Source organism: Dromiciops gliroides, chromosome 2 (genome assembly GCF_019393635.1).
Source record: "Dromiciops gliroides isolate mDroGli1 chromosome 2, mDroGli1.pri, whole genome shotgun sequence".
NCBI classification, from domain to species: domain Eukaryota; kingdom Metazoa; phylum Chordata; class Mammalia; order Microbiotheria; family Microbiotheriidae; genus Dromiciops; species Dromiciops gliroides.
Window position 1 is genome coordinate 47,982,752 of NC_057862.1, and position 19,984 is coordinate 48,002,735.

The 19,984-nt window shown below is 40.3% G+C and overlaps 1 protein-coding gene across 1 annotated transcript in view; it reads left to right on the top strand.

Moving 5' to 3' along the window:
* The window catches only part of CCDC33 (coiled-coil domain containing 33), a 248,658-nt gene that overhangs the window by 139,656 nt on the left and 89,018 nt on the right, over positions 1 to 19,984 (top strand). Inside the window, exons 12-13 of the mRNA XM_043980303.1 lie at positions 8,743 to 8,901; positions 8,956 to 9,090. Coding sequence (XP_043836238.1) covers positions 8,743 to 8,901; positions 8,956 to 9,090 — 294 coding nt within the window. The remainder of the gene's footprint in view (positions 1 to 8,742; positions 8,902 to 8,955; positions 9,091 to 19,984) is intronic.

Below are 19,984 nucleotides of genomic sequence, written 5' to 3' on the forward strand. Positions count from 1 at the left end.
CCATAGCCGACCTCTCAGCATTATATGTCAGAGGAGGGACGGGAACCCAGGTTTTCTTGGCCCAGACGGTCACTCTTATATCACTGTCTCTTATAATACATTTATTTATTTATTTATTCATTCATTCATTCATTCATTTATCTATTTATTTATTTGTTTGATTATTTATTATTTGTGGAGGCAATGAGGGTTAAGTGACTTGCCCAGGGTCCCACAGCTATGTCTGAGGCCAGATTTGAAGTCAGATCCTCCTGAATCCAGGGCTGGTGCTTTATCCACTGCACCACCTCACTGCCCCCATAATACATTTTTAAAGGGATAATGTGTGAACATTTTGCAAAGGAAGTAATGATCCATAAGAGCCAGCACAGTTTCATTAAGTATGAGTCATTCAAGAACTAATCTAATTATGTTTTCACAGGGTAACTAGAGAGGTTGATCAGTACAATCTTATCTGTATAACATACCTTGATTGCAGCAAATCATTTGACAAAGTCTTTTCTATGTGATCCTTGTGGACAAGATGGAGATATGTGGACTAGACAATAGAATACTTGGGTGAACTAGAACTGCTTGAACATCTGGAGCCCAAAAGTGTTGGATCGTTGATGGATACACATGAACTTAATGGGATGTCCCTATTGGAGTGTCCTCAAGATCTACCCTCAGCCCTGTGCTTTTTGACATTTTTTGCTTGAGTAGACACAGATGGAATACTCATTGAGTGTGCAGATGGCACAAAGCTGGCTAGAGTGACTAATATGTTGGATAATAGAGACAAGCCCCAACCAAGATCTCAAGATGCTAAATCGTGGACTGAATTTAGTGAGGAGCAACTTAGTGCAAAGAGATCTAAAGTCATGGTTGAGAACTAAGGTTTTTAATTGATTAATCAACTAATAAAGGTTTTGCATCCAAAATAATAGAAACTATCGTTCTGCTGTACTCCATCTTGTTCATACATATGAAGTATTGTATTCAGTTGTGGATACTAGGCTCTACACTTGGGATACAAAAAAAGTTGATAACTATTTCAATATAATTGATTTCCTCTGTAAGCCTATGTATCTTATATGCATCTAAAAACTTTTGAAAAGGGGTCCATAAGTTGACTCTACTGCCAGGAGAGATTATGATACAAAAAGGTAAAGAACCCTCTAGAATATGTCCAGAGAAGGGAAATGAAGGTGTCAAGGGAACTGAAAAGCAAACCATATTAGTATCACTCAAAGAAATTAGGGGTGTTTAGCCTAGAGAAGATATAGGCAAGTATGAAGGCTGTATATAAATATTTGATGGCTGACATGTAGAAGAGAGGTAATAATTTTTCTACTCCATTCAAGAGGACAGGACAAAAACAATGGTTGGAAGTTACAAAGAGCTAAATTTAGGCTTGGAGGGAAAGAACTTCCCAACAACTAGAGCTGTTCAAAAATGGAACTGGCTGCCTTGTGGAGTATTAGATGCCTTCTCACAGGAAGTCTGCAAGAAGAGACTGGATAACCACTTGGGAGAAATATTGTAGATGTGGTGCCTGTATAGATATTAAGTAGATTAGATGACCCTAAGGTCTTTTCTGGACGGTTAGGTGGCACAGTCAGTAGAGTGCTGGGCTTGGAGTCAGGAAGACCTGAGTTCAAATTTGACCTCAGATACTTACTAAGCTGTGTGACCCTGGACAAGTCACTTAACCCTGTTAGCCTCAGTTTCCTCATCTGTAAAATGAACCGGAGAAGGAAATGGCTAACTACCCTAATATCTTTGCCAAGAAAACCCCAAATGGAGTTAGAAGAAATCGGATATGACTGAACAACAACAGCAAGGTCTTTTCTGTCTCTGAGATTCTATAATTCTGTCTATGAATCTATGATTCCAGCTCTAGACCCTATGATCCTAAGTTCTGATGGGGAATGTCCATGCAATTATTACATGGAAAGTGTTAAACATGTTGCCAAGTCACCACTGGAACATCCTTCCAACCACCTCACCCCCATTCCAGGTAGGAATGGCCCTGACCAGATTTGATAATAGCCCTAGGAGACCATTGGGATCTGTGGAAACAAGAGGTTGGTTGGAGTAGGTTTGGAAATTGGTGAAGTAGCCTTGGAGAGATGTTAGATAGCTCACAGGATTGCTATGAGGATCAAATAAGATAATGCATGTGAAAGTCAACAAGTCCAGTAGCATATATTAATCACCTACTATGTGAAGGCATGATAAACATGTTACTATGTTCATAGACAAGTAGAGCTGGAATTCAATGTGATTATATTGTCTTTTATTAAATGCCTATAATTAGCATACAAGGTGTATTAGGGAGTATTTCATATAACTCACTGTCTTTAGTATTTGAAAGTCTGTCATGGGAATGAGATTTGTCTTGCTTGCCTCGGCCCCAAAGAACAGAACTAGCTACAATGTCCTGAAATTGAAGAGGAGATCTTCCAAATTCAGATGTGATGCTATCTTCCTCAGAAGGTAAAGAGTTTCCTATCTCTGGAGTTCCTCAGATGGCCACTTGAGGGGCTTCTTAGGAATGGGTCATATCAGGTGGCCAGTTGTCCAGTTGTCACGAAATACTGATGAAGGATCATCACTCATTTTAGATCATAAATCATATATCTAAAGCTGGAACTGAGATATCTAGATGACTCAGTGCATAGAGCACTGGGCCTGGAGTGAAGAATATCTTGAGTTCAAATCTAGCCTCAGAAGATTGCCAGCTGTGTGAGCCTGAACAAATCACTTAACCTCTCTTTGCCTTGGATGTAGCCAGGTGGCTAAGCAGATAGAGTGCTGGGCTTGGAGTCAGAAAGGCCTGAGTTCAAATCTAGCCTCAGACACTCACTAGCTATATGTCCTTAAGTAAGTCACTTAACCTCTGTTTACCTTAATTCACTGGAAAAAGAAAAGTCAAACCGCTCCAGGATCTTTGCCAAGAAAACAACTACATGGTCATAAAGAGTCAGATATGACCAATGAACTGAACAACCAGAAAATTGGAAGAGACTTTAGAGGCCATCTAGTCAGATCCCCCCATTTTACAGATGAGGAAACTAAGACTCAGGAGGTTGTGATTTGCCCCATGGGATCTCTTGGTTAGGAATTTCCAGAGGTGGGGGCATGAACCCAGGTCCTCTGAGTCCAAAAGCAGTGCCCTTTTCACTGTAAGACACTGTCTTCTATATGACTTACTCAAAGTCACAAAGAGAAGGGTCAGAATTGGCTTTAGGAACTAAAATTTCCCCCTCATTCCAGCCCTTTTCCACTATCCCTGGCTTCCTCTCTTATTTCCATGCCAAAGTTAATCTAGACTTCTGGCCACTGAGATAAACCTTAGAAGAAGATCACAGTAGATCCAAAAATAGAACTGAAGGGTCCTTTTAGGGCACCTAACCCAAGCGCTTAATCTTACAGATGGGGGAATAGGATCAGAGAGGTTAAGCAACTTTTCAAAGTCACACAGGAAGTTAGTGGCAGCCTCAGGACCAGAAGGCAAATCTTTCAGCTTCTGCTTTGCTAATGTTTCTAACACAGTATAATAATACTCATTCCTTAAGCAATGCTATTGCCAGAGCCTTCTATCTTATACTAGCTGGGCCACTTCTGGGCCAGATGGTAATCATAGGAATTCTCTTCCCCCAAGGAGGAAGCACCTAAAAAAAGAAACTTCACAACTGTCTCTATGTGTATGTGGTAGGGGAGGGGTTGCTTTCACAGAGGTTGCTTTTGGGATTCATGCTCCTAACCCTGCTATCAGAGCTATGCTGGGGACTCAGGAGATTCCTGTGTTGATTTCATTACTTCCACTTCCTCCCATAACCTGATTAGTCTGAAGTCTATGAAATCCAGGGCTCAAGTCTAGGGGGGTGGGGGAAGGGAAACCAGCTTACTGCCTGGAAATGAAGACAAATTGCATTAGGGGCAAGATCAGCATCTTGCTCCTGCCCCAGGGGCCGCTGGGCCAATGGGGAATTGGTTAGGCTGACTACACCAGAGCTGCCTAACTTGGCTGACTAAACTAATTCATTCATTCGGCAAGCATTTAACAAACACAATCTCTCTGTTTCAAGCTTCTTTGTGAGACAGACAGTCCCCTAAATAACTAATAAATAGTCTTGTCTTAGGGAAGGAAGACTAGTCCATGTGAAACAATTAGAGAACTGAATCCTATAATGTCAAAGCCAGAGGGAATCTTAGCTATCATCTATGCCCTTGGTTCCTCACCTTTATTTTGTATCATGGGCTGAACCTTTGAGCAGTCTTGGCAAGCCTATGGACTCCCTCTCGGAATAATGTTTTTAAATATATGAAATAAAAAACACTAGGAATTAGAAAGGTAACCAGACATATTGGGATGCAGCTATCAGAATATTTTTTAAAACAAGTTTATAACTCCAGATTAAGAACCCTTATCTAGCCCAAACTCCTCATTTTACAGAGGAAGAAACTGAAGAATATGAGGGGAAGTGATTTGTCTGAGGTCCCACAGCCTAGAAGTGTTAATGCCAGAATCAGGATTCACCTCTCTTGACTCTAAGTAAACTGGTTTTTTCCACTACACAAGATTTCCTCCCCAAATAAGGTAGCACATGGTAAAGACCTACAGTGTACAGTACAAAGAGTTTCTGTAATTAAGCATTTGGGGAATTCAGAGTGGGGAAAATATCACTGTGGATGGGCAAATCAGGCCTGATACAGATCCTGATGATCCTTCATCAGTATCTCATGACAACTGCACAACTAGCTGCCTGATCTTACCCATTCCTAAATAAGAGTCCCCTCCAATGCTCATCCAACTGCTGCCTGAAAACCTCAGAGATAGGAAACCCTTCACATTCTGAGGAAGATAGCACCACATTTGGATTTGGAAGATTTTCTCTTCGACTTCAGGCCACTGTAGCTCTTTGGAGCCAAGCCAAGCAAGACAAATTCCATTCCCATGCCAAACTTTGAAATTCTTGAAGACAGATACCATGTCACTAGCAAGTCTTCTCCAAGTTAAACATTTTCATTTCTTTCAAATGATCCCCATAAGACAGATTCTCTAGGCCACTCAGTATCTTGATTGCCTCCTCTGTGAGGTCCTTTAACTTGGAGGAGGCATTTAGAAATTGGTGACTCTTAAATTGAACTACAGTATCTTAGTATCATGGCACTAGTAGAGCAAATGAGATCTCAGGAACTGTCCATAAAAGATACTTAATGAAAAGCAGAAAACTGGAGAGAAAAATTGCAACAAGTATCTCTGATAAAGGCCTCTTTCTCAACTATGTAGAGAACTGAGTCAAATTTATAAAAATACAAGTCATTCCCCAATTGAAAAGAGGCAGTTTTCAAACAAAGAAATCAAAGCTACCCATAGTAGTAGTAGTAGGCCTCCACCCGTCGTGGATGACCATAGATCAGCGCCTTGAAAAACCACAGGCCACAGTGTGGCTGTGCAGTCCAACACGGGAGCCACAGCTCCTGAGTGACTTATAACCGGTAACTGCTACATCCCCTGTTGTATCTACTCCATGAGGAGTAGCTGGAGTGTCCTCTCCAGGGTGCTGGCCTGGGCAGATCAATATGGAAAACAACTGTTGCCCATGCAGCAGATTTTCCCTCTCCACAACATTGGTGGATCCAAAGGAGAGGCAGAGCCAATACAGTTTGGCACCAGTGCTGCCGCAGGAGTTGCCAGAGGGATGTGATGTCCAACATCCAACTGCCTAAGGGACTCCGACTCCTGATTTTTCCTCGGGGTTAACTCCCGAAGCCTTTTCCATATATGGGTAAAGCCCCAAGGCAGTGGAGGTTTAAAATCAGGGTTTCCTTCCCCTAGGCAGGTTGCCTGCCAAAGCTAAAAGCCCCACCTGCCCAAAGCGACTGGTTTTAAGACGCCAGTGACTCACCTTCACCCCTTCTCCTGTTAGTGGAAATAGTTCCGCCTTGAGAAGGGCGGGAGTTGGGCTTCGGTTGTCAGAGGCTATTTGAGACACACGCCATTGGAGTATTTTATAGAGAGTGGGAGCTTATCCCTACTCCCACCCTGGCATGACAAACCTTTGGAACCAAAAAATGAAAAAAAAATGCTCTAAATAACCATTGATTACAGAAATGCAAATTAAAATAACTCCGAGGTACCACCTCATACTTAGCAGATTGGCCAATATTACAAAAGAAGAAAATGTTGGATGTTGAAAGGGATGTGGAAAAACTAGGACATTAATACACTGTCGGTGGAATTGTGAACTGACCCCATCATTCTGGAGAGCAATTTGGAACTCTGCCCAAAGGGCCATAAAATGTGATCCAGCAATACCACTGCTAGGTTTATATCCCAAAGACATACAAAAAAGGAAAGAACCTATTGGTACAAAAATATTTGGGGGAAGCTAGGTGGCACAATACATAAAGCACCAGCCCTGGATTCAGGAGGACCTGAGTTCAAATCCAACCTCAGACACTTGACACTTACTAGCTGTGTGACCTTGGGCAAGTCACTTAACCCTTATTGTCCAGCCCCCCAGAAAATAAACACAAAAAAATTCATAGCAGCTCTTTTTGTGGTGACTAAGAATTAGAAATCAAAACTGTTGTTCATCGATTAGGGAATGGTTAAACAAGTTGTGGTATATGATTATAATGGAATATTATTGTGCTATAAGAAATGACAAGCAGGATGATTTCAGAAAAACCTGGAAAGATATGAACCAATGCATAATGAAGTGAGCAGAATCAAGAGAACATCATATACAGTACCAACAATATTGTTCCATGAAGAACTGTGAATGCCTTAGCTATTCTCAGCAATGCAATGATCCAAGACAATCCCAGAGGAAAAATGATGAAGCATACCATCCATTTCCAGAGAAAGAACTGATATTGTTTGAATACATACTGAAGCATGCTATTTTTCACTTTCTTTCATTCATTTTTTTCTTTTATTCGACTTTACTTATACAAAATGACTGATATGGAAATGCTTTACATAACTGCACATGTAAAACCTATATCTGATTGCTTACCATGGAGAGGGAGGAAGGAGGTATAGCCTTTGGAACTCAAAACTTTCAATACAAATTTTTAAAAATTGAAAAAAGTTCCTTAATGATCATAATTTATGTGTAAACAAATACTTGCACTGATTAGGAGAGATGAGCCATGTTGCATTGTACTAACACCTCACTGGACATGACATCTCAGCTAAAGAAATTGATCTGGTGGGTTGCTTCTTTAATGCTCCTCATCTAAGTTGTTCTTCTAGTAGGGTTTGCTTATCAACAGAAGCTGATTGACATCCCTAGCTTCAGATGTGCATGTTCCTTCTACTGAAATAATCATATGTACTTCTTAATGAAAATGCATTGATTCATTTGGCAGAAGTTTCTCTGGCTCTTATCCTTTGACAATTCTTTGTGACCTCTCAGCAACAATATTTAGTCATCTAAAGAAGTATTTCTTCTTCCTCTTCCTCCTCCTCCTCCTCTTCTTCTTCTTCTCCTTCTCCTCCTCCTTCTATTTATCTTTCTCCTCCTCCTCCTCCTCCTCCTCCTCCTCCTCCTCCTCCTCCTCAGGTAGAAGTAGAGAGAATAACCTATCTTCTCCTCAGAAGCAATAGAAAGAACTGGTCTTTCTTTGACCAACCAAATCAGCCTGATGACAAATAGTGCAGAGAGAGTTGTGATTTCAATATCTTCCTGTTAAATTATCTGAGTTCTCTCTTTGAAAACTCTCACCTTATTTTATGATTAGAAACAAATTTTTCTTCTTCAGTAACTGATCTATAATCAGGTAAAGTACTTGTCATTCAATCATTTCAGTAGTATCCAACTCTTCATGACCCCATTTGGCGTTTTCTTGGCAAAAATACTGGAGTGGATAGAGCACCGGCCCTGGAGTCAGGAGTACCTGAGTTTAAATCTGGCCTCAGACACTTAACACTTACTAGCTGTGTGACCCTGGGCAAGTCACTTAACCCCAATTGCCTCACTTAAAAAAAAAAAAGAAAAGAAAAAAAAATACTGGAGTGGTCTGACATTTCCTTATCCAGCTCATTTTACAGGTGAGGAAGCAGGCAAATAATGTTAAGTGACTTGCCAAGGGTTAGAAGTATGAGCCCAGATTTGAACTCAAATCTTCCTGACTCCAAGCCCAACATTCTATCCACTGTGCCACCTAGCTATTTCTATGTGTTCCATAATCATAAAACAGTTCTGGTATTATTTCCCTAGTTATTAACTTCAAACTTCTCTAACTTTTCATATGTAAGTAAATCTTTGAAATAAAACACTGAAGCAGACTTGGTTCTATTTTCATTCCAAAGTTTTATAGCCTGTCACCAGGCAAATAAGCAACTACTGACTCAGAACATTGAGGCAGACTTAATTTAGCGATTGCTTTTTCAGAATCCTGGATTAGACTTATGCCCTTGATAAGTGAATTGTCAAGGATTATATTCCTCTTACACAAGCACTTATTACCTACTGCGTTCCAGGCACAAGAACAATAACTACTATGCCTGTAGTGCTTTACAATTCACAAAACATTGTCTTCACAAATACTCTGTGAATTAAGTAGAGCAAGTAACCAAACCTAGACTTAAAGCCGGATTATCTGATTAAATTCTCCTGCTCTTTTCCACTTTACTTTTACTGTGATGCTTTAATATGATGTTATTGACCCTTTGTCCAGCCCATACAGTCAAAAATCAGAATCATCCCCCCTCCTAAATCTCCTCTTCTCTTTATTTCTCAGAGGCCAGACAACTTCCTGACTCCCAACAACTGTGCGGATGTTCCTGTCCTGAACCCCACACTCCTGGATGCAGATCTTGGCATCATTCGGGAATCATGGTCCAAGGACTTTGTAAGCCCAGAGCCAGAGTCGGAGTCTGAGCCGCTGCCTGAGCCTGAAGCAGAGCCAGAGCCTGAGCCGCTGCCTAAGCACGAGCATGAGCCAGACCCAGAGTCAGAGCCAGAGCTAGAGCTAGTGACAGAGCTAGAGCCGAAGCCCAAGCCAAAACCCACCCTGTTCTATGTGGACAAGTGCCTTTCTGTGCCCTCACTGGAAGAAGTAAAACCTCTGGAGCTTCCTCAGGAAACAGTGAGTAGCTAGCTAGCTCTCTGCCTTCTGGAAAGAAGTACTCGTAGAGGAGCTGTCCTGCCTTGTGGTGGGAGGGGATAGGAATGGAGCAATAGAAAGGGACAGCTCTGGAGTCAAGAGGTTCCTATGTGGAGGTTATGTATCTTGCAGAGGCAGCAAATACTGGTGTATTCTGGAAGTGAATTCTGCACGTGAAAATCTGGATTGACAGCCATGGGGAGGGGGAGGGAAAGAATGGGAAGAGGGGATTCTTCACCTTACAATGGAATTCCTTATTTTGTGAAAGGATTCACCATCAGGCTCCTGGAAATGTCAAACTCTCAGGGGCAGCTAGGTGGCACAGTGGATAAAGCACCAGCCTTGGATTCAGGAGGACCTGAGTTCAAATCAGACCTCAGACACTTGACACTTAATAGCTGTGTGACTCTGGGCAATTCACTTAACCCTCATTGCCCTGCCCCCAAAAAATATCAAACTCTCCTGATATGTTTAAAATGGGACTCAGTTTATATGGATGTGCCTTATGTACAACACCTCAGCCCAAAGAGTTAAGGAAGTAAAGAGTACCTGAATGCCCTCCCCATCATATAAGATGGGAGTTCAGAGAGGAAGAAGCATTTTCCCTGTAGCAAATAGCATGTCTACTGGATTATGGGACATAGGAGTTGTCCTCAGGATGCTTTGTTGTTAAGTAGGCTCTCTCTGACTCTTTGCAATCCAGAGTAAAGAAGAAAACATCTCTGGCAGGGTTGTGATTTGATTTGGGGAAAGCTCCTATACCAAAGCAGGAGCTCACTCGCCCACTCCTTCCTGATGCTCTTTAGCCAAATTCAATCATCTCTCCATCAGCCTGCCTGTCTGCAGACAGCAACCTTGCCTAGTTGAGAGGAGAGTATCTGACCCAGAGACAAGAAATGGCCTCAGCCACAGTTTTTGGTGTGAGACCCCTAAGTGCTCAAGGTTTGGCAGCTCACCTCTTTCCTATTCATGGCCCTGTCTTGTCATGGTCATCAGTTCTCTCCCATTTTCCCCAGAAGAATCCCCTGCAATATCCTAGCATTAGAATCCTTCAGTTGTCCCTCTTTCTACTAAGAGCCTTGCCATTCCCCACTGAGCCTTCAGCACTTTTCTTTATCGTGACCCCACCTTATTGGGACCTACAAAATGGACTGCCAGTACTTCATGAAGACTGGGCATTACCATGGAGCTTTCCAAGCTTCTGGGGGGAGGGGACACCCTATCCCTGCCCTGGGAAGTATAGAATGAAACAATAGATTCCTAAATGTAGGGGCTCAGAGAATTGCTGAAGGCAAATAGTGCTTTCATTTGAAGTGTGGAAGCAGTGTGGCATACTGGATACCACTTTAGGCTTAGTATCAGAAAGACCAAAGTTAAAGTCGTGCCTCAATACTAGTTATGTAACCCTGAATGGGTCATTTAACCTCTGAGTACCTCAAGTAACATCCTAGACTTATAATAATACTAAGTCACCTACAGTTCTGCCTCATCTTGGGGAGGTCCCCATTCCCAGATATCCACAGAACTTTTCCCCAAATAGAAGTACAGTCCTGTCCATTCACAGATCTTCTCCATGTGACGTGATTTGTCCTTGTTCTCAGAGGGGGCAGAGGAGTAATCATACCTGTTAGTTATCTTCCATTTAAATTCATTTTAATACAAGGAGCATGAAGGACCTACTGTGCTCTAGTAAGAGACAGCTTGGCACAGCAGATGGATGGCCAGCCTTGAAGTCAAGCCATGCATGCTCTGACATAGACTGGCTGTGTGGCCCTAGACACATCGCTTAATCTCTCAGTGCCCTCTAGACAATTCTCTAAGACTCCAAGTTGCTTATCTCCATTGACAGACAGATATTTCTCATTCTGGTGAAACTATCACTTTAAATACTCCTCCTCACCGAAGTAGCAAGCATTCTTTTAGGTACTTGGAACACAGGGAGAAAAATGAGAAATGGCCTCTGGCCCTCAATGAGTTTTCACCCTCTTTGTCTGGTTGGATTTGAAAGATTGTCCCCTCGAATAAGGAATTTCCAGGAGCTATTCAGATTCTTCAGTTAGGCAAGAAAAAGCAAAACAAGTAACACCAAAGATTTATCCAGGAAACCGAAAGAAAAGAGGAGACCTAATTATGGTTAATCAATTGGATGGAGTTAGGGTTGAAGACATCCAGGTGCTTAATTAGCAGATGCTACCAGAAACAGAAATATTTTTTGTTCTGATGGAGCTTCAGAATGTGTTTGGGGAAGAAGAGAAACTAATATCTGTGTGACAATAGCATTTACATTCATAGATAATATTTACTCAATGCCAGTCACTGTACAGGACCTAACGTAATTGCTGTTGGAATATGAATCTACCCAGCATTCATCCAAAATGTAGAAAAGAGAAAAAAAAAAAGATTTATCCAGTTCTGAGAGGGGAAGGTTAAAGGTCCCCCACTAGGATAGTTTGGGCAGCTAGGTGGCGCAGGGGATAGAACACCAGCCCTGGATTCAGGAGGACCTGAGTTCAAATCCAGCCTCAGACACTTGACACTTACTAGCTGTGTGAGCCCGGGCAAGTCACTTAACCCCAATTGCCTCACAAATAAATAAAAAAAGAAATGAGAATTTCTCCATCCATTATGGGCCTGATTCGGTGAAAAAGAAAATCTATCCCAGAAAGAAGTCTAACAATTATCTTGAAGTGGCACAGAACAGTGGTCATCCCAAATGGTCCAAAGATTTCAGTCACTTGATTTTTATGCCCTTCTAAGAAAAGCATTCAGCACACAAGTATGCAAAAGTAACTTTATTTCCTTTTAAAAAAATAAATATTTGTAAATATTTGTAAAACTTTTTATAAAAAGGTTAATAGATTGTAAATCAGGGGGGCACTATTAACTTAATTTACCTAGGTTTTAGCAGTCTACTTGACAAAGCCTCTCATGTGCTTTACTCTTGTGAACAAGATAGATAGGAGGTTTAGGTGATAATGTAAGTAGGTGGATTCACAACCAATGGAGTGGCCAGGTCAAAAAATCATCATTAACGGTTCCATGTCAGTGTGAAAGGACTCCATTGGAGGACTCTTGGCATCAGTTGTTAACCCTACACTAGTTAATGTTTTTTTAATCAATGACTTGTATAAAGGCATAGATGGCATATAATATTTGCAGATGACACAAAGTTGGGAGGGTTAAGTAACCTGTTGGTTGACAGAATGGGGGTCCAAAAAGATCTTAACAGTCTACATTGGATCCCATCTTAAAAATGGCATTTTATATATATATATATATATATGTAAAATCTTACACACTTGACCCCCCAAAAAAATCAACTTGATAAATTCAAGCTAGACATGGCTCAACTGCATTTTACCTAAAGATGATATTTGGGCAGGGGGGAGGTAAGAGTAGCGGGATATGAGTCAGAAGTATGATGTGGCAGATCAGGAAACTAAAGCAACATTAGGCGACATTAAGATATGCATAAAGTTTAAGGCTAGGGAGGTGATAATTACTGTGCCGGTCAGACCATTTCTAAAGGAGTGTCCTCAGTTCTGGGTATTATATTTTAGGAATAATATTAGTGGAGACTGGCCAGAGAAGGGTGAAAGGGATGGGGAAGATGCCTGAGTTCATGCCACATGAAGGAGCTAAGTGGAATTAGCCTAGGGGAGAGTCTTAGGGGAAATATCATCCCTGTCCTAAAGTATTTGAATAGCTTTCAGGTGAAAGAGTAATGAAATCTGTCCTGCTTGGCCCAAGAGGGAAGCAAAGAGGTAGAAATGGTGAATAAAAACATTTAGGGTTGATAAAAGGGAAAATATACTAAGATAACTGGTCAAAATTTTTCACCAAGAGGTGGTGGGTTTCTTCTCCCTAGAGGGCTTCAAGCAAAGCCTGGATGAGCAGGTGTTGATTATAATGCAAAGGGGAATCCGGTTAGGACTTTAGACTCTATAGCCCCTGATGTCCCCTTCAGCTTTGAAATTTGCAATTCTCTTACTCTTCCTTTGTGCAGACTTCCAGGATCTCCTTTTCTCCTATTATGCCTTAAGCCAATCTCCTCCTTTCTTTTCTTTTCTTTTTTTTAACCTTGCTCTATTTATTCTTCTGTTCATGAAAAACTAGCTTCTATCTGGAAGTCTTAAGCTTAGCAAGTTTCAAGTAAAGACAACTTTCTCCTTGAACATGTTTTGTGATATTAAGCAGAGTATGAATAAGATTTCCTGGCTAAATATTACTCAGCCTGGCTAGTGAGTGTTGATAGAGAAAGAAGGTTAGAGGGAGAGCCATTTGTTGTGAATTTTCCCACACCAAGGGCCCCATCGAGACTTGTTTTAAAAAATTGTCATTGTGTTGGGAAAGGAAATGGAACTAGGGTGAGTAGAAGAGGCAGTGTAATAAAAGAAGGGAAGTGTAAGATCACATGTTTGAGGGAAAGGAAAGAAAAGGAGAAGACAAGAATCTCTTCAGTGGAAAGAAAGGTGAGTAAGAAAGTATGGTTATGCTCTGAGACATGGGGCTTGTATTCATGAGGAATCTGGGTGAGGAGATCCTGCCCAATTTTTCCATAGCCAGGCACAAATACCTGAACATTCAATCCCAAGGATCTGGCCACCTTAGGAAGTACCCAAGCAACTTTGTTTTTCATATGTTTGGTTGAAGTTGATTTGTTGTTGTTCTGTTGACCTCACCTTACATCATTTCCTATGTCTTTCCACATTTCCTTATAATTTCCATGAAGCACTCCCTCACATGCAGGCCCCTAGAAAATCTGCCCCAGTTTCTAGACGTTGCATAAACATGTAACGAAAACTATCGGTCATGAGCCTCCACCAGGTAGTTTACTTTTACCAGCTAGCGAGAAGATATACTATCTCAAAATACATTTCATTGGGCAGCATAGCACATAAAATAATAAAAAAATATAAATACATTACAGACACCCATGGCATACACCCTTTCATAGGTTACCATATCATCAGAGGGGAGAGTGCATGCATGCAGAGAACACTGTTGAAAAGGGAACACATTTGAAGGGCACACATGTAGGATACTTTTCACCAAGGAATATGTGTGAAAGAGAATATAACAGGAACTTATATGGCTTAGGTACATGCTAGAAAATACATACATATGTATGTATGTATATATACATGCACACATATGTGTGTGGAAATGTATAGCCTGGGCAACTCACTCCTCTGAGGCTAGAAAACTCAATGTTACCTGGCAATGTCATCAAGCAATTCTCTACTCTGCTGGAAATCTTTTCTCCTTTCTCTGTCACATTATCTCTTTTGGGTATATTGGCTGATTTCTTCTGAATGTCTCTGCTGGTCTCATGGTCACTAAGTTACTCTCAGTTGCAGTCTTCTAAAATGCAATGACTAGAAAGCCTCTTCCTGACAAAAACAAAGTGGTCACTCTTTTAGTAAAAATACTGAGGCTGTGAGCTAGGAGGCTTAGTTGGGAAGCTAACAAAAGTCAACAGAATGTTCTTGGCTCACATCAAACCTATTTTCTTTTATAGCCTTTGTCTGCTGCTGATTCAAGGTCCATAGTGCCAGCTAATTGTCTGACAGGTTTAGAAAATTCCTTTTAACTTCCAATAATTTCTGATTTTGAGTCTGTGTCCCCAAATTCCTTTTTAGAGATTCTGCTCCCACCACTACCACCATCACCATCACACACACACACAAAAAAAAGAGAGAGAGAGAGAGAGAGAGAGAGAAGCCCATAGGAATTTTTGAAGGCTATTTGCCTAACATAAACAGAACCTCTTTGATTAGCATGCAAATTAATCTGGGCAAAGCTGACAAGGTCCTCCTTCTTGCGTTTCATACATGTTTCAGCAACAATACCCCCTGACTTTTGCTCTATGATTTGACCTTGCTTGTCTCCCTAATTCACATTTTTGTCACTTTTTTACAGAACCACAATTATATATATATATATGTTATTACCCTTGCAATCTATATTTGATGCTTCTGAATACCACTCTTTTTCTTTGCAAATCAAGCACAATGTTGCAACCTGGATTATTGGACGGCAGATTGAATAAAGAAAAGAAAGATTGGGTCCATAAGCCAGGGTACCCAGGAATGGTGGCAGGAGTAGAGAGATGGGGAAATGTGATGAGGGGTTGGGTGTGGCAAGTCTCTTAATTCAAGGAAACTAAGCAGGCAAAAAAAGACCAAGATGGCCAGGGTCTCAGTACCTCAAACTCAGATCAACCAAGGTTTAGAAATAATTTTAAAATGAAGCCCTGGGGCGCAGCTAGGTGGTGCAGTGGATGAAGTGCCAGCCCTAGATTCAGGAGGACCTGAGTTCAAATTCGACCTCAGACACTTGACACTTAGTAGCTGTGTGACCCTGGGCAAGTCACTTAATGCTCATTGCCCCTCAAAAAAATGAAGCCCTGGATTTCCTACTCACATGGGGTCAGTATTCATCACTGTGTCATTTTTCCCCAGTAAGGACTATGATGCTAATGCTGCAAAGTTTTCTGGACTGCTATATTGTTCTGCTTGGAGAACTTTTGCCTTTTGCACTTCCCTACCCCAATTCCCCTTGTTTAACTAATGTGAGCCAGGAGTCAGGAGACATGCAGATACAATTCTGACACTTGTTAACAGGATTATATGGAGCAGGTGACTTCATCTCTTTCACCATCTGTAAAACAGAGATAGCAATTCTTGGGGGGGGGGGGCAATGAGGGTTAAATGACTGTCCCAGGGTCACACAGCTACTAAGTGTCAAGTGTCTGAGGCCAGATTTGAACTCAGGTCCTCCTGAGGCCATTGCTTTATCCACTGTGCCACCTAGCTGCCCCAAGATAGCAATTCTTATGCTACCTACTCTCAGGGTTGTGAGGGAGGTGCTTTGTAAACCTTGAGTCACTATATAAGTATGTTAGATGCTCCAGATATCCCTTGGTTTATGGAAGAATGTTCACACCCAAGTCAGTGAGGGATGAGAATATGAAGCAAGATAATGAGGACTGTGGAGATGAAGAATGATGGTAAAACAACAGAATGGTCTTGTAGCAACAGAACATGGTCATTTGTGCTATTGTTCATGTTGATATGGCAACAGAACACAGGCATGTAGCAACAGAACGAAGTGTTATCACGGCAGGATACTGTGATGTAACAATAGAACAGGGCTCTGTGGCCATGGAATGTGGTACCCTAACAATAGCATGTGGTGGTAGGGCAATCACACAACAAAAACAAACCCCACCCCAGATCCCAGTCTCTCAGCCTGTGAGCCACAGATGATCACCCCATAACTATAGTGTATTTGGCTGCATTCAATCTTGAAATACACTCCCCAGGGTCCAAGAAACAATTTTCCCTCTGATTCCCTCCAGAGTCTTGTTCAGCTTAATAGGAAATAAGGAATTTTCTTTGGAATAATACATTCTGCAAGTGATGTGGCAATGTCATGGGGGTGGGGCATGAATATGGGTTGAATTCCCTAAGAAGAGTCAGTGAAATGGAGGGAGGGAGAAAGTCCTGCTCAGTTGAATCCTTGACCTTGTGGCCTACCCCACCCCGCAGCTGGCCAAGGACATGAACTCTGTTCTAAGTGTTATGTTATGGAAACACCAAGCATCCCCTTCGACTTTTTTTTTTTAATGAGATATTTTATTTTTTCCGTTACATGTAAAGATAGTTCTCAACTTTTGTTTATACATGCTTTACAATTTCAGATTTTTCTCCCTCCCTCCCCTCCCTCCCCCCTCCCCTAGACAGCAGGTAATCTGATATAGGTTATATCTATATATCTCTATACGTATACATATAGATATATATATATACACACATATATATATACACATAATAACATTGATCCTATTTCTGCATTAATCCTGTTACAAGAGAAAGAATCAGAGCAGTGATGCAAAACCTCAAAATAGAAAAAAAAACAACAGCACCCAAAACAAAAGAAATAATATGGTTCAATCAGCATCTATACTCCACAGTTCTTTCTTTCTTTTTTTTTCTTGGATTTGGAGATCCTCTTCTATCATGAGTTCCCTGGAACTCTTCTGTACCATTGCATTGGTGAGAAGAATATAGTCCATCCCAGTAGGTCAACACTCAATGTTGATGATACTGTGTACAATGTTCTTCTGGTTCTGCTCATCTCACTCATCATCAGCTCACGTAAGACCCTCCAGGTTTCTCTGAACTCTTCCTGCTCATCATTTCTTACAGCACAATAGTATTCCATTGTATTCATATACCACAACTTGTCCAGCCATTCCCCAATTGACGGGCACCCCCTCAACTTCCAATTCCTTGCTACCACGTAAAGAGCAGCTATAAATATTTTTGTACATGTGGGTCCCTTTCCCCCTTCCATGATTTCTTTGGGCAAAAGACCTAAAAGTGGGATTGCTGGGTCAAAGGGTATGCACAGCTTTATCACCCTTTGGGCATAATTCCAAATTGCTCTTCAGAATGGTTGGATCAGCTCACAGCTCCACCAACAATGCATTAGTGTTCCAATTTTCCCATAGCCTCTCCAACATTTATTATCTTCCTTTTTTGTCATTTTAGCCAATCTGATAGGTGTCAGGTGGTACCTCAGAGTTGTTTTAATTTGCATCTCTCTAATCATTAGAGATTTAGAGCATTTTTTCATATGGGAATAGATAGCTTTGGTTTCTTCATCAGAAAACTGCCTGTTCATATCCTTTGACCATTTCTCAATTGGGGAATGACTTGGATTCTTATAAATTTGATTTAATTCCCTATATATTTTAGAGATGAGGCCTTTATCAGAAGCACTGGCCTCAAAAATTGTTTCCCAGCTTTCTGCCTCCCTTCCAATTTTGGATGCATTGCTTCTGTTTGTACAAAAATTTTTTAATTTAATATAATCAAAATCATCCACTTTGCATTTTATAATATACTCTATCTCATGTTTGGTCAAAAACTGTTCTCCTTTCCAAAGATCTGATAGGTACACTATTCCTTTCTCTCCTAATTTACCTATGGTATCACCTCTTATGTCTAAATCATGTATCCATTTTGACCTTATTTTAGTATAAGGTGTAAGATGTTGGTCTAAGCCTAATTTCTGCCATACTATCTTCCAGTTTTCCCAGCAGTTTTTGTCAAATACTGAGTTCCTATCCCAGAAGCTGGAGTCTTTGGGTTTATCAAACACTACATTACTAGTGTCATTTACTACTGCATTTCCTGAGCCTAGCCTATTCCATTGATCTACCACTCTATTTTTTAGCCAGTACCAGATAGTTTTGATGACTGCCGCTTTATAGTAAAGCTCCAGGTTTGGTACCGCTAACCCACCTTCCTGTGAATTTTTTTTTCATTATTTCCCTGGATATTCTTGATTTTTTGTTTTTCCAGATGAATTTTGTTATTATTTTTTCTAGCTGTATAAAATAATTTTTAGGTAGCCTGATTGGTATGGCACTGAATAAGTAAATTAATTTAGGCAGTATTGTCATTTTTACTATATTAGCTCTGCCTATCCATAAGCAATTGATATCTTTCCAATTATTTAGATCTGATTTGATTTGTGTGAAGAGTGTTTGGTAGTTGTGTTCGTAGAGTTCCTGGGTTTGTCTTGGCAAGTAGACTCCCAAGTATTTTATATTACCTACCGTTACTTTAAATGGAATTTCTCTTTCTATCTCTTGCTGCTGGACTTTGTTGGTCATGTATAGAAATGCTGATGATTTATGTGGATTTATTTTATATCCTGCTACTTTGCTAAAGTTGTTAATTGTTTCAAGTAATTTTTGACTTGATTCTCGAGGATTCCTTAAGTATACCATCATATCATCTGCAAAGAGTGATAGTTTTGTTTCCTCCTTGCCTATTCTAATTCCTTTAATTCCTTTCTCTTCTCTGATTGCTAAAGCTAACATTTCTAGAACAATATTAAATAATAGGGGTGATAATGGACATCCCTGTTTCACCCCTGATCTTATTGGGAAGGCCTCTAATTTATCTCCATTGCATATAATACTTGCTGATGGCTTTAGGTAGATACTGTTTATTATTCTAAGGAAAGCTCCCCCTATTCCTAAACTCTCTAGTGTTTTTATTAGGAATGGGTGCTGTACTTTGTCAAAAGCTTTCTCTGCATCTATTGAGATAATCATATGATTTTGGTTGGTTTTCTTATTGATGTGGTTGATTATGTTAATAGTTTTCCTAATGTTGAACCAGCCCTGCATTCCTGGTATAAATCCCACCTGGTCATAGTGTATTATCCTGGTGATCACTTGCTGTAATCTCCTTGCTAATATCTTATTTAAGATTTTAGCATCAATATTCATTAGGGAAATTGGTCTATAATTTTCTTTCTCTGTTTTTGCTTTGCCTGGTTTTGGTATCACCACCATATTTGTGTCATAAAACGAATTTGGTAGAACTCCTTCTTCACCTATTTTTCCAAATAATTTGTATAATATTGGAATTAATTGTTCTTTAAATGTTTGGTAAAATTCACCCGTAAACCCATCTAGCCCTGGGGATTTTTTCTTAGGGAGTTCATTAATAGCTTGTTCAATTTCTTTTTCTAATATGGGTTTATTTAAGGATTTTATTTCCTCTTCAGTTAACCTGGGCAGTTTGTATTTTTGTAAATATTCATCCATTTCATTTAGATTGTCAAATTTATTGGCATACAGTTGGGCAAAATATTTCCTAATTATTGCTTTAATTTCCACTTCATTGGTGGTAACATCACCCTTTTCATTTTTGATACTGGTAATTTGGTTTTCTTCTTTCTTTTTTTAAATCAAATTAACCAATATTTTATCTATTTTATTGGTTTTTTCATAAAACCAGCTCTTAGTTTTATTGATTAATTACATAGTTTTTTTGCTTTCAATCTTATT